This window comes from Callospermophilus lateralis, chromosome 7 (assembly GCF_048772815.1).
Source record: "Callospermophilus lateralis isolate mCalLat2 chromosome 7, mCalLat2.hap1, whole genome shotgun sequence".
NCBI classification, from domain to species: Eukaryota; Metazoa; Chordata; class Mammalia; order Rodentia; family Sciuridae; genus Callospermophilus; species Callospermophilus lateralis.
In genome coordinates this window covers 66,978,364-67,002,791 of record NC_135311.1, presented here as the reverse complement: position 1 = coordinate 67,002,791, position 24,428 = coordinate 66,978,364, and the positions used below count along the sequence as shown (strand labels likewise).

Sequence of the window (24,428 nt, the reverse complement as noted above, 5' to 3'; positions counted from 1 at the left end):
CCGCTGAGCCACAACCCCAGTCCCACATATCTTGATAATTACCTCGATAAAAACAAAAATCACGAAACTTTTAAGAATAAGAGCTAAAAGGGGTTTAGAAATTGCTAATTTTCCCATTAGAAATCCTATGTTTTGTTTTCACTTCCAAATTTTATTTGCCTATAGTAAATCTTACAATTAAATAGAGAGAGAGAGAGAGAGAGAGAGAGAGAGAGAGAGTGAGTGAGTGTGTGTGTGTGTGTGTGTCACGTGCTATGGCCCATGCCTGTGGTCCCAACTACTGGGGAAGGCTGAAGCAGTAGGATTATGAATTCAAAGCCAATCTGGGCAACTCTGCAAGACTAACCTATCTCAAAAAAAAAAAAAAAAAAAATTGTATGTACGTAGGCTGGGGTTGTAGCTCAGTGGCAGAGCACTTGCCTCAGCACCACATAAAAATAAATATTGTGTCCATCTACAACTAAAAACATATTTTTAAAAAGTGCATGTATGTATGTGTGTGTGGATACATATACAGATATGTCTATACAGGTATACATACGTAAAGGTATATGTATACACACATATTTTTTAATATGGAGAAAGAAATAACCATCAAAGAATTTTGCACAATAAGAGATAACCAATACACCAAGACTTGGTATATTTTTAGTCAAAAGTAAAGAATCTATCAGGCCTTTTGAAAAACTGAAAACAACTTGCAAGTACTTTTCCCTTATCTAGGACCCTAGAGATCAGGAGACCCTTGGTGGGACAATCCAGCCAACCAACCCAATGTTCTAAGTTCACCTATAACATGTTCCTAGTTTAAAAAGTTTAATTTATCATGAAAGGGAGAAAATTATCTTCCTCATATGTTAATCTATGCAATGTTTCTAGCAAAACTATATTCTGTGAACAAAGTAACCCAATACACATAAATAATTTAAATCAGGGAAACACAACCTCAAGTGGATTATTTTCACCAATAAGAAATTAAATAAGAAATGCTTCACATTATAGACATTATAATTTTCTTTAAGTCTTTTTTTATTTAGAGATTTTTCTGGTAAGGAGATATACCATAGGAAAGCAATTTCACTGGCAGTGAGGTATGTATACACTCTACCAAAATACTCCTTATTTTAACTGTTTTTAACTTTATTTACACATAAAGAAAAGTATCAATGCATATCCTTGGTTCAACTATAATATTAGCCAAACTACATGAAGTTAAATGAAATGGTGCCTGCATACAAAAACTGTTATTTGTAAAGGAATCTAATTTAAAATTAAAAGAACTAACTTGTTTTTGGAAATAGTTGAAAAGAATAATCACAATTTATCATGACCAAGACACCTGCACCATATTTTCCATTCCTCACAGCACATTTATTTCAGTAATTCCGTTATGTCGGTTCTTAGCATGAGCATAGTGTTACACAATTTTCATACATATAATCACATCCAAAACAAGTTCTAAAATTTAAATTGTAAACATTCTCATCATATGTAGAAATATTTTAATTGGTGTATTAAGTTTTGCTAACTGATCAAATTTGGAAGATAATATAAATGAGAAAGCCTATTCTAAATTGTGTAGTGAGCATCATTTATTACATTTCTACAATGTTAAATAAAGTAAGAGGCAAACCTGTCCTGTAAGCATGTCAAATTTTAGGTAAAACACTAAAAAGAAACAAATCTGTTAACAAAAGGATGTCTTGCAATAAAGAACATTAGATTTTTAAAATCTATTATGATACAAAAATGTAAAGGGTAAATAGCATCTTTGTTGACAAAGTAGGAGGTAGCATGGATGCACCACTTTATTGTCTGAGAAATGCAACTGGAGTAAAGAATATTTCCTTACCACAAATAATTTCCAGGACTATGTACATATTTCTTTTAGAAATACTTGTTTAAACAAATCTCCCTCCACTTTTTAGTATAAAAAAAACCGTTCCATGTGATTTTAAAAAAACACTTACACATCTAGATAGAATAGTACTCTGCCCTATTTGAGTGAACAGTCTCAAACTATGAAGTACATGATATTTAATGCCCTAAGTTGAGTAAATTTAGTTAGCAAGTTCCTGGTATTATACAAAACACTAAATACATACAAACAAAATATAATATCTTATATTTCTATGCAAGTCTTGTGGGGAATAAACAGAGCCTTGATTCTGGTAACACTGCAGAAAACATAATTTTCCAATAAGTCTGTCTATATGTATCCATGTGCAACATTTATAAATGGCTGCTTACATGTAAGGTCTTTTATTGAGTGAACATAGTTAACCAACAAAACTTAGTAAATCTTAAAAACACATCTTCCACTCTATATAAAATATATAGACTACTTACTGTTTTTAAGTGTTCAATTTGCTCTGATGTCACTGTAAATTCACTTTCCCCATTTTCCTGCTTTAGTATTTATAAACGGATAATTTATTGTGGATTACAAAAAAAAAAAAAAAGAATTTAAAATTTACATCCAATTCAAATTTGCTATTTAAAAGGTTTCCTGGTTCTATGAAGCTGCTTCTGCCATTAGTAAAGAAAATGAAGTTTCTGTAATGGAAGCAGGCTTTTTAAGTAGTGATGTGACTTCCACCATGCCAGCTCCAGTCCGTGGAAGATTAGCGTTTACAATGTGTCGTTGTAAGTGCTTAATCCAGTCTTCTTGAACAGACAATGGTCCTCGAAAGACTAGGCCACAAAACCTATAGAAGTTGATAAAAGTTCTCTTAACCAATTCCTTTTATTTAAAGTCAACTTACATAAAATCTATAAAACATTTAAGGAACAAACCTTACTATATATTACATATAGCACCCTGACAGTATCTAAATGAAGTTGAGATGATTTAATGATACTGAAACTCCTAATTCCTATGTTTATTAAGAGTTATAATATATAAGTTTAAAAACCTACAAATCTTAAGTAATTTACAATTATCACTCCAAAATGTGCCATTCTCTGAAGACCCATCCTCAATTCAGAATTCTTTCTTATGTGAGTATATGAAAGGAGGTATTGTATGAGGGGAAAGTAAAATGTGTTCCTAATAATCAGGAACTTACGACAGTAAAAACAGAAACTGAACCAAACTAAACAAACCAAATTTAAAAACCACAATTAAAAAGTCACTTTTACAAATCACAGTATAATGGAGGCTCTTGGCTAAGGTATAAAATGATTTAGAAGTTCACTTATAACTTTATTGTTGAATGTACCTTAACACCAATTAAAAATCCCAAATAAAACAGCTGAAGAAACAGAGTAGATATGGCAATATAAGTATATACCTGCATCGGAGAATGTAAACCTCGTCAGCACCATGAGGTAACGTTAACATTTTCTTTTTGCTTCCAGATCTTGACCTTGATTTCTTTTGTTTACAATCTAAGGCTAAAAAAGGGAAGAGAAAGACTTAAATTCCTTATTTATTATGAAATATACATACATATTTTTAGAGAGATCAGAAGACCACCAAAATCAAGTTAGAAAAAGTTTGTATTTATTTTCCGAGGCATGCACTAACTTGTAGCTGAATCTCTAACAGCAGTAATGCTATCTACATATATTTGTCTTGTTTTCCTTTTTTCAAATAATACTTTACCATTCCAAATTAGAACTGATAAAATATAAGTAAATAACTGGAAACTACGAAGTTGGTCAATAATTACCATAAAATTCTCGTGATCAAATGTAATCATAACATCTGGTTAAATTTTTCTTAAACTCCAGGAAAATTTTAATGTTTTATATAAGATCATTAAATTGTTTGCATTTGATTACAATCTACTCCATTTAAGTAGGTCTCACATCCTGTAAAAAACTGAGCAAGGGAACATAAATAATGTAATAAAAATAAATTTTCATGGCAATTCAAAGGCAAAAAAAGCTCAACTTTCATTTTTAAATTCAATCTGTAGTAAGTGTAAAATCATGCAAACATGTAAGTTTTATTTTACTAGAAAATAAATATAAATCTGTATTATATAAATTTACAACTGAATACAATGTTTGATGTTAACTATTCTTTACATTTTTTCCACTTTATACTTTCTTCAATATTTTATTTTAAAAATGTGATTAAAAAGGGAAAAATGGATTTTATATTTAGACCAAAATTTTAGTGCTAAGTGTTCTTGAAATCTTTCCATTACTTGACTTTTCTTGTTATTTATTCAAAACATTTTGGCTTAATAAAGAAAAAAGGTATTTTTATAAGCTGAAATAGGACATAACATTTTATAAGTCTTTGAATTCAGCTACACCATTTCTTTGGACAAAGGGATGATAGTAATCCAGGGTGCTGCTGTCAATTAGCAGGAAGAGAAGGTAAAGAGTTTATCTCTAGGAATCCAAGGGGGAGGGATACAAATGTAACAGAAGAGTCACTCAAAATGGCTTTTCTTCTTATTCTGCCACCTGAAATCCCCTGAAAAAATTCCAAGTAAGAGAGAACAGGAACTGGCTATTCAATGATTCTGTGAAATGAGTTTTTCAAAGTCTGGATTCCAAAAGAACAGATGCTACTAACACAAAACCAGTAAACATAGTTCCTTATAATAATCAAGTGGCAATGCCAACAGAAATGCCACAGAAAATTAAAAACCATATAAGAAGCCTAAATTTCATTCAAGCCGCTGGTTTCGGCATCCTGTCACCTGCCTGTTTAAAAGTAAAATCTAAGACACACAGTCTTTTTCTGTTTCATTCTTACAACAAGAGTCTATAAGTAATAAGAACGACTGGAAGTAAAGTTTTAAAGAATAGCTAATTCAAAGGTAAACAACCAAAATCTGGAACAGAAAAATCTTCTAAGATTTTCATTCATTATTTCAGTCAAGAGCTTGGCACATAATAGAAACTCTACAAATAAGTCTAGAATAGAAATAAAGCAAAACTCAGTAATTAAACCAACATTTAGACAGCCCCTGAATGGAAATCTGTTCTAGCCCTATGTAATACAGGTAACATTCCTAAGCAATATCTTGGCATCTTTTCTTTAAATATCACACATTCTTAGATATAGATCACTGGCCAGCCAAGCTTATGTGTAGAAACTAGGTTCTTCACAACTAACATGAAGAGTACAGTACCACATATTTTGTTAACAGCAGTTGCTTCTTCCTGATTGTTGTGGTGAACAATTTGAATTTAAGTGAATTTTAATGGAAATGATGGGAACTCAAAAGGTAAGATAGTAGATGTTAGCTACTCTTTCCACTACTTGTAATGTAAACTATACACAACCCCTGCCTCTGTTATGCGGAACAGAGTAAGCATTTCGTTTATCATGAGACTACTGGCAGGATGTCACTTTGATGAACTTGCTGGTTGTCAAAATGCCACACTCTATTCAAAGTTTCTGAAAAATGCAAATAAATTACTCCAGGATGCAAACAGAATACATTATAACAATACTTAAAAACTATGTTCACAGAATATTAATGTGAGGGGCATAAAACAAATTGAGAGGGTAAGAAAGTATGCTAAAGAATGGCTTATGAATTACAAAACATGTAATAAGTTACTTTTAGATACTGTGATACTTTAAATATGGAACATGCTTTACCAGGATGATGAAATAGCTTACACTTTTTCTTTAACAGAGAAAAAACAGTATTTTCTGACTTTTGATGCTATATGTATGTTTAGGCAGTTTGATAAATGATCAGATATAAATTTTAAATGTGAATATCATTTGTAGTAATTAAAATTTGAAGGTATTATGACTTTGGAAAGTAGGACAACTCCACCAGCACGAGACTGATAATTTCTGGTAGCTAGGGCTCCAAGTAAGTTAGAGAACCTCATACATTAAAAATTCTTTTGAGGGCTGGGGTTGTGGGTCAGTTGCAGACTGCTTGCCTAGCACGTGTGAGGCACTAGGTTTGATTCTCAGCACTGCATATATATAAATGAATAAAATAAAGGTTCATCAACACCTAAAAAATATTTTTAAAAATTCTTTGAAATATATCTATAAGATTAAGGTATTAAAAACTTGAGACCTCTGATAATTAAACCCAAATGCCTCAGTGTCTTAATATCTTCATTATTACTTAAAAACTTCTTAGCCCTTGAAATTTTTTTAAGTTGGTAAAACATTACATTTAATAGGTAAGGATTTATTTATTTTTCCTAATACCAACGCTATTCCTGTAAAACACTGAGTATCTAACATATATACAAAGGGGACATTTATATGGTATCTTCCAAATAAAAGATGATTTACAGAAAAAGCTTCCCTATCTGAAAAAGGTGACATGCAAACATGCCTATTATCCAAATTTTGTCATTTAACAGATTTTATTGCATCTGGAGGGAAAAACAGTTTTATTCTGCACTGTCTCAGGTTTCACTACATTAAATATAGAATGCATTCAACTTTAGTATAACACATTTATTTGATTTTGACATAATAAAGCTCATCAATACTTGTGATCAACAGCCAAAGATATAACAAAGTTGTTATATATGAGTATCTGCCAAATAGATAATTGTTACACTAACACTTTCTTTGTTGTAGGTTTTTATTTGCACTTATTAGCGTGAAAGAAGAAAAAACTCCCACACACCTTTTCAATTTCCAATCTGTATTTGCACATGCAAAATTACCAGATTAGTTATAGAAATTCTTAAGTTCTCTTCTCTGTGAGTAAAACTGCTTCTTTAGAAAGGAACAAATCCAGTCACTCATACCTTTCTGAGGTGGGCAACTTCAGCCAGAAGACTTGTCAACAATCTTTGAAATTATCTGATTTTATGAAAGATCTAAACTGGTACTGGGAATAGTTACTTGTGGGAAGAATGAATTGAGTGTAAGGCCATATATAAATAGTCTTACAGTATACCTCTCAGTAAAATAGCTGTTTTGAAATATGAAAGTGAAATACAACAGACAATGCATCCTCAAAAAGAACGCCATATTGCTATGCTATGAAACGGGAACAAAATGTCCAAAACACTAAACTAGATCAGTGAAAAGCATACAAAGAGATAATATGACACAAACAAATTCAAGTCTGTTTTCTGAACAACTGTTTAGTTTTGTACATAAAAGAAAAAGAAGTTACTTTTGGCTCTAACACTGTTACATAAAATCTTATGCCCTTTTCCACCTTTCTGTTCATTATATACAGTAACTGCTTCTGCTTCAATAAATTTCATTATCTTTTTTCTTCGCTGCAGAAATTACTTCAGAGAATAATAATTCATAAAATACCTGAAGCTTCTGTGATACAGAAGCATACCACAAAATTAAATTAACATTTACCACCAAAATATTTGTATTTGCAATTATCCTCCCTCCTACCTAATCATTTAAAAGTCCTTTCATCTGTTTCTTCCCTGATTGTTGGCATTCCAGATATCTTAGTCCATTACCTGCTGTTTTATCAGAATATCACAGACTGGATAAATCAGAAACAATGTATAAATATATTTGGCTCACAGTTCTGGAGGCAGGGAAGTCCAAGAGCATAGCACCACCAACTATGAAGGCCTTCCTACTGAGTCACACAACATGGTAGAAGGGAGTGAGAACACTCAAAACAGGAAATTTGGCAAATTCATCCTTTTATCAGGAATCCACTCCTGTGATAAACATCCAACTCCCACAATTATTACATTAATTAATTCATAAGGGTGGAGCCCTAATGGCCTGTTCACCTCTTAAAGGCCCTACACCTCTCAATACTAATGCAATGGCAACAAAATTTCAATATTAGTCTTGGAGGGGACATTCAAACCATGGCATTCTGTACTATACCCCCTAAAAACTGACATACAAAATACATCCATGCTATTCCAAAAGTCTTCAAAAGTTTCAGTGTCAACTCAAGAGTTCAAAGTCCAGAGTCTCCTCTAAATCAGGCATGGCGAGACTCAAGGCATGATTCATTCTGAGGCAAATTTCTTCCAGTAGTAAGTCTGTGAAGTCAAAACAAGTTATCTACTTCCAAAATACAATGATAGGCATTCTCATTCCAAAAGGGAGAAATAGACCAGAACGGGCATTAGACCCAATATTAAACCTTAAAGCTTCATATTAACTTTTCTCCATGTGCTACTTCCTAGACAACTCTCACAGTTCTACTGTGGCCTAGTGTGGACTTTCTGTAGCAGTTCAGCCCCTAATCTCTCTGCATGGGCACCCAGGTAGTAGTCCATAGCATTCTTTGAAATCTAGGTGGGAGTACCATGCCCCCACAGCTCTTGCATGCTCCATGCACTGGCAAACTTAACACCACATGGACAAAGCCAAGGCTTATCACTGAGGCCACTTGAATCAACACTGCCCCACATAAGAAGGAGGAGGCAGGGAGCAGTGGGACTTAATCCTATTGTCTTGATGAACAGCACAAGGCTTCCTTTTATCTAAGATAATCTTTTTAACACCGTTAAACATATTTTACATGATCATGCTGAGAATTTTTCAGTCTTTCCATTCTGCTGCTGCTTCTTTTTTTTTTTTTTTAACTTTCTTGGAGTTGTTGATGGACCTTTATTATTTATTTATATGTGATACTAAAAATCGAAACCAGTGCCTTACACAAGCCAGGCAAGCACTCTACTACTAATCTAAAATCCCAGTTCCTTCTGCACCGCTTTTAATTCCACCTTTCAGTTTCTCTTGTAATTCACAGCAGTTAAAAGTAGTCACAAAGAAGGCCGAATGATATGCGATTGAGAAATTTTCTCTACCAGATATCCTAGTTCATTACTCTAAAGTTCTGTATTCTACAAAGTTCTAGGACATACAGACAATTCTATTAAGTTCTTCACAACTGTATAACAAGAGTGACTTGTACCTCAGTATCCAATATTTTTTTTTTCTCATTTCTGTTTGAAACCTCATCAGAATAGCCTTTATTATACACATCCCTACCAATAGTCTGGGTCACAAACACTAAAAAAAAATCTTAAAATTCAGACTTTCCCTATACTCTCTTCTAAACCCTCACCAGAATCACCCTTAATGCTCCATTCACAGCAATATGAGCCTTTAGCAGCTTGTTCTCTGAATTCTTTCAGCATCCACTCATTACCCAGTTCCAAAGCTGTTTACACATTTTCAGGTTATATTGGTTATAGCAACAATTCTACATCTCACACACACACACACGGTAAATTACAAACAGAAGTTCCTTTGGCTCAGAATTCTGGAGGGTGGGAAGTCCAAGAGCATGGGCACCAATACTTGGTGAGGCCATTTGTGTTGGGTCATAACATGGCAGAACAACAAACAAATACATGGAGACAATGAAAGCTGGGCAAAACCATCCTTTTTATCAGGAACCCACTTCTTTTAATAATAAAAAAAACCCACATTCTTTCATAATAAAAGCCATGCATGAGAGTAGAGCCCCAAAGACCTAATCACCTCTTAAAACTGTTACAATAATTTTTAATTGGATTTCAGCCTGAGTTTTACAGTTTTAAAACATAGCACTGGTGTAGAGTAAAACTTAACATAATGGATAGGTTATATATATCCCCAACAAGAGGAATGTTACTAGAGGGATTCCCCCTCCCCCCTTATTAAGTTAGCTTGTACAAGTTGGGCAAGGAATGGCAGGTATAAGTTCATTCAGGGAGATAGTAGGTATAAAAATAACATGAACAGGCAAACCACCATTCTACCACCATTAAAGAGCTAGTGATGAAGGTGGTAGTAGCAGTGGTGAGGTGAGAAGAGGAAGCACATGTCTCAAAGGATGCAGTGTAAGACAGATAAATAAAATTGATTCACTTTGCTGTCACTAATCCTTCAAGGTTCATAAGCTCCAATCATATAAAAAACTCTTGGCTAATAGCATTTTCTTTTCTTCAGCCTCAATTAAAACAATCGGGGTTTTTTCGCTTTGTTATTTTTTTTTTTTAAAAAGTGTTAGCTTGTATAAAATAGGGATGAGAGAAAAGGGGAAGTCATTTGTTGAAAAGCTAAATTTTTTTCTAAACTTACATATTTTTATCTGTGCAAAGTATCCACAAGACTAGCTTCATGGGTTTGAGGCCTATGATGCTCTGCTACTGCAGTTTTGGAATTCTTAATAATTTTAAACAAAGGGCATTACACTTTAATTTTCCACTGGATCCTGCAAATTTTGGAGTTAGTCCTGGGTCCTAAGTAGCTAATACTCTAAAGAGAAAAGATACACGAAGTTCCAACTTTTAATTAAACTCTTGACCATGGGGAAAAAAAAAAAGATCGCTATTAAAGAAAAACTGTTAACTCCCCACTCCCTATAGCACATTAAAACTAGAAAGGACTCCCCTACTCCTACCACAACACAAATTCTTTGCTCACAGCTATACCAACATAATCAAGCCAATCATTATTCCCAAGATAAGCACTTTAAGTTAAGGAAAGAAATGTTCCTCTCAGGAATTAAAGCATAAAGATATGTAATTAGTAATCTCATAAGTATTTAACTGCACCATCATATTCTGCATTAGTCAGCTTTTTATCACTATGACCAAAATTCCTGAGAACAACTACTTAATAGGAGGACAGATTTATTTTGGCTTCTGATTTCTGGAGATTTCAGTTCCTAGTTGGCCAGCTCCATTGCTCTGATGAGGTGGAACATCATGGTCAAAGAGCATGGCAGAAGGTGGCTGTTCAGCTAACAGCAGGAGAAAGGCAGAGTGAGAGACAGCAGGCACACAAGGAAGGGGTCAAGGACAAGATATCATCCCCAAGGTCACAATCCCAGTGACACCCAGTCAAATTATTAATCCATCAAATGAGTTTATAGTCCAATACAATGACTTCTCAAAAGCCTCAATCCTAGACATAACTGCATCAGGAACTCTTCAACACAAGAGTTTTTGGTGGGCATTCCAGATTCAAACCATAATATTTTCCCTTGATATTTTCAATCTAAACTTTTTTTTTCCCCCAGTAGCAGAGTTTCCTTTCCCAGTGACTAAAAATGAGGAATTTACTCAGAATCACAAAACAATAGGTGGCAAAGTTAACTACAGCCTAAAATGTTTTAACATTTCATCTGGAAAAGAATGATACGCAAACCATCTAGAAAGCAAGTTTCCTTTGCTTTAAGGAGTAGGTTTGTGGCTATTAGTCCAGAAGAAGGAGATAATTGAGTTCTTCCTACAAAAAAGGAGGTTATACTAAGGGTAGCAACAGCCTTATAAACTTGATTCAGAGAAAGTGTTCAAGTAATGGAGGCTCCCTTTTATTTAAATTTGAGTTGTATAAGAGAGAAAAAAAGAACTATCTGTAATATAATATTTTAAGTAAGTATTCTCAACATGTAAAGGGAAAAGCTAGACATAAATATGATTTATAAATAGAGAAATTAGAGACTAGTTTCACCAATTAGCCAAAAAAAAAAAAAAAAAAGCTAATACTATAGTACATAATAATACAATATGGTTTACTGGTCAGCTATTTGCTATACAGAATAGCTTCTCTGTGGTAACCATAAGAAAAAAAAAACACTTAAAATTTTCTTTTCAAGATTGGTTAATTTGGATTTGCATGCTTTTTAATTAACCAATGTGTACAGGTATTATGAATATTAGTCATTTTTCTTAGAATAAGACACATCTAAAATCAGAACAAACATTAAAGTAAACATTATGAATCTGCACGGAGTCAATTTTGTTTAGAATTACCTCATTATTATCATATGTCTTGCCCTCTACAGTCTCAGCATTTGTGAAACATCACTTCAGATGTGGTAGAAGTAGTAAAATAATTATTATGTAAGAAAACTACTTTACCTTACAATTTCTAAAAATTTATCTTTCATATAATTATACTCAACTTAAACTGGATAAAGGACGAACAAGAAAATAAAAGTTTAATTCTAAAGTTCCATATACTTTTTCAGGCCTATCACTCCCCAGTCAGTCTCTTTCCCATGCCTATCCACCCTAAATTTCTGGGAAATATATAAATCTACCATGTGCACTGTTAACTAGCCCACCAATAAAAGATTAAGACAGACACCTTATTTTGAGAAATTTATAAGGAGAGAACTTTCTAGCACTATTAATTGATCAGATAATGAAGACCACATAGGCCTAAAGCCCCTGAGAATGATGAGACCACCATAAATTATGCTGAGATCACCAAACTGATCTATATCATCCCCACATACTTTACCATACCCATCCCTCATTGAGTTTCCTTTAAAAGAAGAGTGGGAACCCCCAAAAAACATCTCTCACTCGAGATGAACTTCAATCTCCCTTGAATGAGTATTCCTTGCTGTTCTAAATAAATAAATCTCTTTGCCTCCACTGACATGTGCTGAAATTCTTTTCCATCATGTATGTCAAAGATCCCACTTGTCCTGAGTCAAGTTCCTCCCTTCCTCTGGGAGTTCCCAAGGACCCACTTCTGGAGATCTTTCTTCTCTCATGACACAATAACCAATCTCCAACAAAGCACCCTCTAGGCCTAATCTCCAAAAGAGAAAGTCAGTGTATAATTATATAATATTCATAAATTCAATTAAAGCAAATTATTTAACATTTAGCTCTGTCCAATAACATGTTTTGTTACTGTAAGGTCTAATTATACCTTAACCCAGATTATAAAGAGCATTCAAGGTATTAATATCAGACTAGAAATCACAGCATAAAACAACAAAAGAGATACAACATTTTTAAGACATATTTTAAAATCCCAATCATTAAAGGCAACACCCCCCAAAATTAGTAACAAAGACAATAGGAATGCTAGGGAACAAGGTTAAGACTTATGGAAAAACAAGATGCTTATTAAAAAAAAAGGGGGGGTGGCCAAATAGCACTAAATTTTCTAACCAATGATCAGCGAAAATAGACATCATGAAATCTACGGGTTTTATGTGACAATGGTGTAAAACTCTCTTATGTAGTTGGCTTTTTTTTACCATTGTTAACCAAAAGACTTGACAAGAATAATGTAGAGAATGAAAAGTTTATTTGGGCTATGATTTTAGAGGTCTCAGTCCACAGATGGCCAATTCCATTTCTCTGGGCTTAAGATGAGGCAGAATATAAAGGAAGAAGGGCATGAAAGAGGAAAGCAACTTAGGGACAGTACCAGGAAGCAGAGAGAACAAGCTGAGCTCTCAATCACCAGGGGCAAAATATAATACTCCAAAGGCATCTTCCACCCCAAGTAACCCACCTCCTCCAGCTACAACTTACCTGCTTACAAATGCCACCCAATTAATTCATTCAAGTGAATTAATGTACTACTAACTCAGTTATGGCTCTCAAAACCCAGTAATTTTACCTTAAGCTTTCTTGTGATGTCTTAACACATGAGCTTTTGGGGCACACATCATATCTAAACTACAACACCTGTATTTTTAAAACAAGCCTATTGATACAATAAAATATGGCTATTTGCTTATTACAGTGGACAGCTGGGTGATATATTACTAGATAACAAGAGAAGTAAATGAAGCCTATCCTCCTACTTGACAGCAAGTGTATTAGTATAACCACTCTCCCTGGAATAAGATAAAAACTTTTTTCTCATATATATTTTTTTTTACCTCTAACTATCTGCCAAGTTCTGCTTACTTTACTTCTATAACATTAGTGGTACATCTATATCCCTTTACATTTCTATTGCTATCACCCTGGTATAGGACTCTTAAAATGACTGCATCTACAATTTCTCCTCTTCCCAACCAACTTTTATTATAAAGCAGTCTCAAAAGCATTATACCAATTCTTTTTAGAAAGTTCAACAGTACCTCACTGCAAAACTAATTTCAATGTTAGACCAGCACTCTATGTCATCTACCTGACTCACTTCACCAATTCAACTCAATTCCCTGATCTACTTATTAGTATTTTTTAAATAAACTTTCCACCTTGCCCCATGTTGCTCCTCTTTCACATGTTCCTTTCCTACTCCTGGCCCTAATTTCCATTTCTATCAGCTATCTTTCAGGATCCATTCTAATGCTACATGCAGGGCTTGTGGTATACTATGTATTTAGCCTGCACAAGTCCCTGGGTTCAATTCTTCCCTTCCCTCTCTCCCTCCCTCTCCCCCCAAAACACACACACATACAACAACAACAACAACAACAACAACAACAAAACCCAAGTGTTCAACAACAATAAAAACTCAAGTGTTTCTTAAAAGCCTTGCTTGTCATAATATGGCTCCAAGTACCTTTTGTTTCCTCTAAACTTCCAGTCTGTTTCACAAAACTTTCTAATGGCACTTATCAATTAATTTATCAATTAGTCTTGGGTGTCTATGTGTGTGCATATGCACATGCTTCTTCTAAACTGGGAGATCCATTTTTTCTCTGTGTACTTAGCACAATGCATAAACTTCAGTATGAGCTGAAAAAAATGTATTCTGAAGTAGTGAATAATCAGCCAATTTCCTTTTAAAATAGTGGGCAAATAGCCTAATTCTTGCTGGCATAATAAAACAATTACTTACCCAGGCTATTCAAAATATATACACGATGAAATTATATTCAGTTCACTGCTTCTCAAAGCAAAAGTAAGAACATTTCAGAAAGACTATCATCAAAATGGTTAGGAAAACTCAAGGTTAATCCTTAAAGGGTTAGTCTTAGTTACTTAGAAAGTTTACTCAATATGAACAATTCAATACCTTGAATATATGCTATATTACTGTGCAGATAAATACATAAAGATATATACTCTTAATTCAGAAGAGCATCTTTCACTGTCTCATGGATAAGTTTCTAAAATACAAGTTTGAGTAGACCATTTAGTTTTAAAAATCCTTCAATGACTTCCTAAATTCTTTAGGAAGCATTCAAAGCACTAATTGCACTTTTCTGACACCATCATGTTTCCAAATACCTATGAGAATCTCCTAGCACTTCTTGATCTCCAAATTTCTTCTTCTTTTGGGAGCATATACTAATTTTATCGTATTTTTGTAACTTACAAAATATTTTTCAAAATATTATATAATCAAAGAAAAGTAGATATTCAAAAGATTTTTGTGGAGGTAGAAAGATAGTCCATCACTGAGAGTTTTGTCTAATCATGACAAAATACCCATGTTGGCCTGGCATCCAAAACTAAGATTAAACTAATTAAACTAATTAATGTTGACTATATTAAAATGAAATAGCATTTTTGTGAAACCTATATTTAAAAACAATTTATTGGCACATTACAATTATACAAAATAGAGGAATTGTGACATATTCATACATGCACATAACACAATCTGATCAATTTCATCTTTCCTTCCCTTTGATTCTCTTCTTTTCCTCTACTGGTCTCGCTTGTTTTCATGAGATCACCCCCCCAACACACACACACACACACACACACACACACACACACACACACACACACTTTCCCTATTTTTCTCTCTAGCTTCCTACACCTGAGAGAAAAAATGTACAGCACTTGACCTCCTGAGTCTGGCTTATTTTATTTAACATGATCATCTCCAGTCCAATCCATTTTCCTGCAACTGCCCCATGGTTGAATAAAATATATATGTCACATTTTCTTCAACCATTCATCTGTTGATGGATATCTAAGTTGGTTCCATAATTTGGCTACTGTGAACTATGCTGCTGTAAACATAGATAAGCATATATCAGTATGCAGAGTTTTCTTCTTTTTGGCAAAATACCGAGGGGTGATATGCAAAGCTGTTGATTCCCAAATTTTATCCCTTTGTGCTCATGCTGCTTTTGCTCTCCGCTTGGAACATTCTACTTCACCCCCTCTTCACAAAACTCTTTTCATTCTTCCAGTCTGGGAGTGTGGCTGAATATTATAGAACTTATTCTAATAGTATAGGTCATGATTATGCTTATGCAGCTGGAATACTGGGTTTTTATAGTTTCAGAGACAACCACAGTCCTGGTACCAGAACCCAAAATTTTATTGAATGAATGTAAATGTTCTGTTAAGTCTTTCTTGTCTCTCCTTTAAAAAACAATGACAAGAAACATGCCAGTATGAACTGTTTTTATGTACTATTTTTCTCTTATTTTGAGGCTCTATTTGATAACAACAAACTGTAAAAGCAGCAAGAAAAAAAGAAATCCTACTTAATTGCTAGTCCCTTTCGAATGAGGCCTGGACAAAAATAACCTGAACTCCTTCCAACACCACTCGCAGGCAATATACCATTTAATTGTACGCTATCTTGCACAGTTCTCTTATTATGATAGTTCTATATGTGTTGCCAATAATACATTCCTAAATTCTCTGAGGGCATAGACATATTTTTCACAATCCCCCACAAAGCCCAATATAGGGAAATTATCAAGGTATCTGCTTTAAATAGAAGATGGTTTGATCCTTTAGAGTTTAATCTTAATAAGACCAAATTTTCTACTTATACTCTTTTGGGCTAAATGAATCACTATAAAAGCTTGCGATTTCTTGAACATGCCATAATATAATAATATAAAAAAGATACTTCACAGACGCTGTGAAAGGACAAATAATTAAATGCACACCAGGAAGCTTTCACAATGCTATTTTTTTTCTTTCTATAACAGCAGAAAGTGCTCCCATAGCACTTTCCACAACACAGGAATGACTTTTCTAGTGGCTTACAAACCCACTCAGCACCTGGCACTATGTTATATATTCATTAGCACTTGTTGTAAGTCTCTATGGACAATTATATCATCAAAGGTGAAAATGGGCAAAAGAACCTATTTAGTAACATGTAATCTATAAAAACATAAAATAAAAGTGGATTATATATATAAAAAAACAAACTTTACAAAAAAAAAAAAAGAAGGTAGATATATTCATAGTGACACTAACTGAGAGGCTCTAATGCTAATTTTTAAAACTTTTTTTCATGTTGGGAAAGTGGGTTTATTTGTTTGCTTTTTGGTGGCACTGAGGATTGATCCCAGGGGTACTTTGCCACTAAGCTACATTCCCAGTCTTTTTTATTTGTTAAATTTTGAAACAGGGTTTTGCTAAATTGCTGGGAATGAATGACCTCAAACTTCAGAACCTCCTGCCTCAGCCTTCCCAGTCACTGGGGATTACAGGTGTGTGCCATCATGCTTAGGGAAAAGTAATTTCTTTAATTATGATGGCTTAGTTACTTGTTGTTGTAGATGAGAAAAACTGTACTTCTAAAATGTCACAAAAAAAGTGTTCTGAAGATCATGAAATATAGTCCTTCACAAATATATTTTTGGTGTGTGTAAAGATATTTTCCTTGCTTTTTTAAAAATAAGTAATTAAAATGTTCTGATTTATTTTAAATCTCAGAGGTCAGCATTTGATTTTAAGAATATGTGAGCTATAGATGAGAAGATTAAAATGAAAAAGGTAATTCACCTGCTGCCATAGAAGTGATGTTAAAATTTCTAATATACTACTATTGTTGGTTCTAGACAGTTCCAGTTCCAAAGACAGACACTTGGGGCAGGGTGACAGTGGATAGCAACAATTTATTGGGTCATGACTACCACTAATTTTTAATAAAGAAAATATTAATGTAACATAATTCAAGTGAGTGAATAAATAAACAGGGATTATGTGTATATAAATGTGAGTTTATATGATATAGAGATTAAAAAAATAGCCCTAATAAAAATGCCGAAGAACACTTTTCTTATTCTTCCTTCTTTTTGAGAGATAACCGAATGCTATGTTAACAGTGCGCAGCATTATGCAAACATCCATGCATTGTGCAGATATATTTTGTTTCACATCATTGTACTCTGATTTACTTCCCTTTCCTTATCTGTTGAAATTCATTCTTACTTTGATCTCAGATTTGTTTGTTTGTTTGCAACTGCAGGTTAGATTGGTAGAATAAACTTTACCTTAAATAATTTTAAATGTTTTGGCAATTTTAATATCCAAGGTTACCATAAAATAGATTAGATTATTATCTAATAATAAATAAATTAAATTAGATTATTATCTAATCCAGGACACTTATCAGAGTGAAAAAGGAACTGTTACTTAGCTAGGACAAGGTCAAACCAGTATGTATAATTTATTAATAACTCAATACTGTTCTTAGCCAAGCATGGTGGTGCACAACTATAATCCCAGCAACGTGAAAGGCTTAGACAGGAGGATCTGAGCAAGACCCTTTTTCAAAACAAAAAATAAAAAAGCTGGGGATGTGCTTCAGTGGTAAAGCACCACTTGGTTCCATCCTCAGAAAACAAATAAATATTATTAAGCACAAAAGCAAACAGTGAAAATAAAAGTTCAAAAGTACTTAATATGAACTCTATCATGTTTTTATAAGACTCTAAATAGAAAAAATTTATATGAATATGCAAAAAACAGACTAAAAATGCAAAAAAGACTACCAATAGTATAATATATATAAACTGGAATTAATTCTTGAAAAAGTAAAATCCACCTTGAATTTATAATATGATATAAAGTAAATCCTTTGATACTAGTGTCTTTAGACAAAGATCCATTAAAAAATTAAAACAGGGCTGGGGGTATAATTCAGTGGGAGAATGCTTGCCTAGCATATGCAAAGCCCTGAGAGTTCAACCCTCAGCACCCACCCCCCACAAAAATATAGCCTCATAAATTATCTATAACTAAAAATCCAGAAAACCTGTTAAGCAATTTATGGAAACTCTTAATAAAAATAATCTGGATCAGTTCTGGAGCAAAATCATAATCTATGACATTTATTTATTTTTCGACAATTTAACCCTAGTATTTTCAATTCTAAAGCTTTCCTACTTTTTTCATCAGTTCCTTTTATTAACATTAGGGAGGGTGCATTTTAATTTATACTTGTGACAACAGAATTAGCTTTGATGTTAAACAGTTTTCATATCTTAATTATTTTCTAATATGACGACTCTCCTATTTCCCAGTTCTGTGTTCTTTCTACTTCATTTTTATTTTAAATTTTCTGCCACAGGAATGATCCATATATGACAACCTTTAGATGATATGAAAAGCCTATATATAAAAAAATTTTATATATATAAATAAGCGTGTATTACTGGGATGGAACCCTTTGCTTTCATAAAAAGGACTGAGAACTGTCATATAAGGGTATTTTGGGGAAGCAAAGGGGTATCCTTTGCAGTCTATTCAAGGATATTTGGAGAAGTACAATTAGAAGGAACAGAAGGGATAATATTCCTCAAGAGGCTACCAGTCCCCACACAGAAGTGGACAAGAACTGGTGCTTCTCAAGTGACCAAACAGACGTTTAGCAAAGAGTTCCTTAAGGATGGACCATACAACTAAAGATCCATGTGGATAAAGGCTGCTTGAACTCACATATTAGACATTCTTTTGGAGGTTTTATTCCTATTTTTCCATTGTTTCAATTTTGTGATGAATTAATGTAAGGTTTAATAAGAATGAATTGGTATTTTATTCATCAAAATAGCATCTATACATATCTATGAAAAACTGATGGTTGATACTCATATGAACTAATGAATTCTTTATAATAACCCAGTGGCACCCTCTAGGAAAATAGGTTGGTATCAATGCTTTATACCAGTCATAATGTGGGAAAGAGAATAAATATATGGAGTTTATAAATAAAATTCTCCATTTAGGAAACAAAAAACATCAATAAGTTGAATAAAAACTTCCTAGTTGGCATGAATAAGCATCATAGACAACTATGTAGCTCTACTGATCAAGAAGATTTAAAATATCAGGACAAAATGTTTCAGAATTTCTAAGGAAAGGAAACATAAATTTTTGTTTCTTGGAAGTATTAGTTGTAGAAAATACCACCCTAAACTTTATTCAGGTTTTCATTTCCCTTCTTTCTGTGTAAGACCACCAAACAACACTTTATCTTCTAATACTTAGTACATTTGGAGTAATATTTAATTAATGATATTTTAAAATCAATATGTAATTTTTTTCTTAATGGCCTAGTCTGTATTCCCATTCATTAGATATTACTTTTCTCCCTGATAATTTTTTTAAATATAAGGTAATATCATTATCAGTTATTTATAAAACAACTAACTAGTCCTATGTTTTGAAAGATTTTCAGATGAGGTAAAAGCACTTTTTTCCAATTTCAAAAATCTGTCTGAATAGTCAAGACTGATACATCCTCACATGCCCTTCAAAGTCTAAATTAGGTCTAACCATGTTGGGGGTCTTTTTTTTCTAATTAGACTCAGTCTTCACCAGAATGCTCTCCACCTTAAACCCAACCTCATTTTAGAATTTTCAATTGTTTCATTCTAAAATTAGAAATTCAAGAAAAATATCACCTATATATGGCAGAGAATAATCACTAATAACAAAGATCTAAAGGAAGACAATCTTGATTTGTATTTCAATTCTGCTACTCATTAACTATATAACTTCAAATTGTTGAAGTTTTCCAAATCCTAATTTCCTGTAAAATGAAATTATAATACCTACAATCCATCTGGTTGCTTACTAAATGTCATGCATATAAACGTCAGAGAACAGTACCTGACATACAGCAAATATTCAATAAAGATTGGTGGCTATGATAACATTAGGGATTATTTCCCATTTCTATCTTCTCTTATTTTCATTGCCCTCTACATTTAATGTGTGCAATCAACTGTCAAGTCTGATGAAGGTGGGGATATATAAAATTTATAACCCAATAGGAGCATGAATTCAATAAAATAAAACTCAAAATTCCCCTCCTTTTAATATAAATGATAGTTATTCTTGTCATTTGTGTATCAAATCAAGGAATAAAGCAAAGAAGCAGAAGAAAAAGATGCCAATATGAATACAAGAGTTTCTCTGGCAGCAAGAACATATTAGATGTTAAGTCATAGGACACGAGGAAGAACTAAAAGGTTAGGAAAACTACAGCTAGAAAAAGCAGAAGATTGTGATAAAAAACAGCAAGAGACATAAGACTAGAAAGAGAATTTTAGGCCAAAATGATGGGGGGGGGTTATATTTTAAGATGTGAAAGAAAATTGGAATTTGCTGACGCACAGTAGCCTGAAAGACTATATAAATGAAAGAGCAAAGCATTTTATAGGGTGTAAGAAGCATATTACATATGAGTAAGCTAACAAATTTTCACAAACACGAAGTATGAAGAGGTTATCTGCAAGGCTGGGCTAGCCAACCAAAAATAACACAGAAATGTGCATTTTATATTACTTATGTGTATGTCTATATTTACTAATCCTAAATATTATTTAGGAGCATTAAAAGTAAAATCTACTCAGTTCTCACACTGAGTTATTATAAAGGATTGCCCCTTCAAAAATCTGATCTGTAGACTAATAAAAACTCATTAGTTTCTAATCAATTCTACATATTTGAAATTCCATTGTAATTTCCTTTTCTTTATAATTCCTTTTCTAATAAAGCATATCTCCAAGACAAACCTGTGTGTGTGTATGTGTATTTTTCTTACCAAAGAGAGGTGTTTTAATAGAATCTATTAATAAAAATAAATTTAAAAAATCAAAAATAGTATAATTTAAAAATCAATAGGATTAATGTAAACTCAAAAGTTTCACACCTCTAATTGGTTACTTTTTTCCACAAATCAAGTCAATATGATCCAAATGAAAAAGAATGACTTGCTTAAAATTATATCTAAGTTTACAAGTTGCTGAAATTTATGTGTATCAGATTCAATTATTGCTTACCAAAGAAAGCTATAAATATCGCCTGAATTAGCACCAGTCTGGTGAGGGGGGAAAAAAAGTGTATTTGTATCAAACAGACTTGCTGTGATATCTGTTCAAACATACCTGTACCAGTCAAAAGTCCAGCACTCTTCTTTCGTGCATAAGCGCGTAAGTGGTTGGACAGGCTAACAGCACTTGTAAACGTCGTATTGCAATGCACACATGTTCTAAGCTTCACAGGCATACCTATCATTCAAAAGAAAACTATAATCCAGTTCTCACTTCAAAAAGTGAAATTTTCTTAGCTTAAAAGTGTGTAGAAGTACCACAATAAAGATGGTTTTAAAAACGTTCATGAATTAGCTTAAACGTGAAATAAAAAGGGGGAATTAAGTTAACTATTAGTAGTTTGTAGTTAGTATTTAGAGCCAAACCATGCTCTTTGGAAAGGTGAAAGAGGAGTGACTTGAACCTCTTAGCTCTTCTGAATTTAACACCTATTACTACTCTCTTGCAGATTTCTGTGTTACGCAGATCATTTCCTAAACCTACTAAAGTACAATTCTGTGATTTGAACAGCACAGTTCTGTTGAGAAGTTTCAAAGCTTACAACATTACCAATAAAAAGAATTAAAAAGTCTAGTTGACAAAGTGGTAATTAAAGTGTTTTACCCACAAAACCGTAAAAGGCTCCATACTAAATTAGGCTTTCTGATGAAGGCTGGGAGAAAAGGTGGTAAAACACACCACTGAACAGCTGTTAGACACAACATTTTATTCAGGGCATTTTATGTTCATTACTTTGAATGCGCAATCAATAATGAAAGTTAATGAATTGAAGTTTTTTACTACAATCTTTGTGCTAAATAAATGATCAACAAGCTAACATCTTACTCATCACAGGAAAGAAACATGTTGAAACAATACATTCAGAACTTCTCAAACAACCCTCACTCCCCCAACATGTTTCTTCTACCTTACTATAATAGCCACAAGTGTGCTTTACATCTATGAAGCATATTATTCCCTGCGTTTTATTCTCCTAAAAAACAGAAAGCTACTGACTTTGAAAGACTATCTTTGTATGAAAGAAAGAGCCCTATTTGCCACAAGTCCATACCAGAGAAATCACTTTTCAAGCCACTTAAAATACAAGTAATCTTTCCTTAAATCAAAACTGCATTACAAATATTTGAGCTATCACAATGTCCGTGGAAAGTAAACAAAGCAACAGTATATAATTACCTCAGACACACTCTACCTGGGCCTCAAATCAAAAGACCAATCTATATAAACCTTCAACACTCATAACCTCCAAAGGAAACCTTTATAAAGACACTTAAAATTCTTCTAGTCTAAACATACACATCAGACCCTGCAACACCAAATGAAGTTTGGCTACTTTATCTGCCACATTATTTGCTGATACACACAAAATATTCCTTGAAAAGGGAAAAACTGTTTAGTGCACAAGCACTAAGCTAAATCATCTGTCAGTTCCCTTAAAAAACTACTGTAAAATCTAGAAGCCCAGCAAACATGTTTTATACTCACAATAGTTCCAAAACCAAACTATCCCACAATACAATGAAGAATTGGAGAGGGAGGGAGCGCTTCTTTAGGTTAATCACAACATACCACAGACACCAATCCTTTTAGTTTATAGAGACCATTTTGTTTTGTTTTTACCTGAGCAGAGGGAAAACCAATAGCTAAATCTTGAAAACACATCACTTTTAAACACAGGCAAAAATATGACAAAAGTTTGCCTTTTTAGTAATACTATGCTTTTGAACAACATAAAATTTCCATCCATAACCATCCTTCATCCATAACAATTTTAGTTTTAAAGATCAGCTTTTTTTTGGGAGGGGGTGTGGTTTTCTTTTGCATTTGTTCTCACCTTACATTCAGACCAAGAAATGAGGCACAGACTCAGTGCTGATGAGCATCAATTGATGAGTTACACAGAAATGACAGTAGAATAATCAATCTGTTCTGCAAAAAAAGCAGCTTAAATAAGAAGATTCTGAGAAAGTATTTTCCACAAATATTCCATTAAAGAAAGCACAACTGTGTTAAAATTAAAAAGATACTCATGAATTTCCTCTTACCTGAGTGCATAGTCAAGTCCATTTTTTGTGGTTGATACATCAATGGACTGTCTTCATTTAATGGAAGAACACATTTCTGAACAAATCTCTTTCTTGCTGTCTGACTATGCACCTTTTGAGGAGAAATAGCAGAATTTCTTTCTTCTCCCATCCTTTTATTTTTGAGAAGTTCTATCAGTGTAAGAGACTGATTCTTTTTTCCACTGGGCAGTTCAGGTTTTGTTTCATCATATTCATTTAAGAAATTCAGCCCTTCTTCCTCAGATGCCGACACTGACAGTGCTTCAGTCTTTAGGCCATTACGGTACGCTTCGAGAGGTATAACATTTTGAGATAGAAAGTCATCACCTGATGCAAGTTTTTGAGCTACAAATGGTCTGGGAATAATACGACGACTGTTCAATGCCTTTAGGATTTTTTCATATTTTTCTTCATTTTGCATCATTTCATTCAGAACACAGATTGGAGATTTATGAGCATCCCATTTGGTCTTTCCAAGTCTTTTCAGGTGGCCTCTAACATGATTTGATAATCCAATTTTAGTATCAAACCAACCACCACAAAGCTGACAAGTGTGTTCAGAAGTGGTTTCAGATTTCTCTATAGCTAAAAAAAATTTTTAAGAGTAATATCAGAATTTTTTTTAAATGGACCACTCTAAGGTGATTTACCTCTGAAATATAAAATTGTAATTATAATAAAGACCAAATCCAGAAAAAAAATTCAAATCCTCTGAATT

At 33.3% G+C, this 24,428-nt stretch overlaps 1 protein-coding gene across 4 annotated transcripts in view; it reads right to left on the bottom strand.

Annotated features, from left to right (window-relative positions):
- Nucleotides 1–1,011: 1,011 nt before the first annotated feature.
- The window catches only part of Znf644 (zinc finger protein 644), a 98,802-nt gene continuing 75,385 nt past the window's right edge, over nucleotides 1,012–24,428 (bottom strand). For all 4 annotated transcript variants that reach the window (XM_076863531.1, XM_076863532.1, XM_076863533.1 and 1 more), the window contains 3 exons: nucleotides 23,690–24,295; nucleotides 3,294–3,396; nucleotides 1,012–2,708 (listed from right to left, as the gene is read on the bottom strand). In XM_076863531.1, the coding sequence (XP_076719646.1) occupies nucleotides 2,516–2,708; nucleotides 3,294–3,396; nucleotides 23,690–24,295 (902 nt within the window). In that variant the 3' untranslated portion in view covers nucleotides 1,012–2,515. The remainder of the gene's footprint in view (nucleotides 2,709–3,293; nucleotides 3,397–23,689; nucleotides 24,296–24,428) is intronic.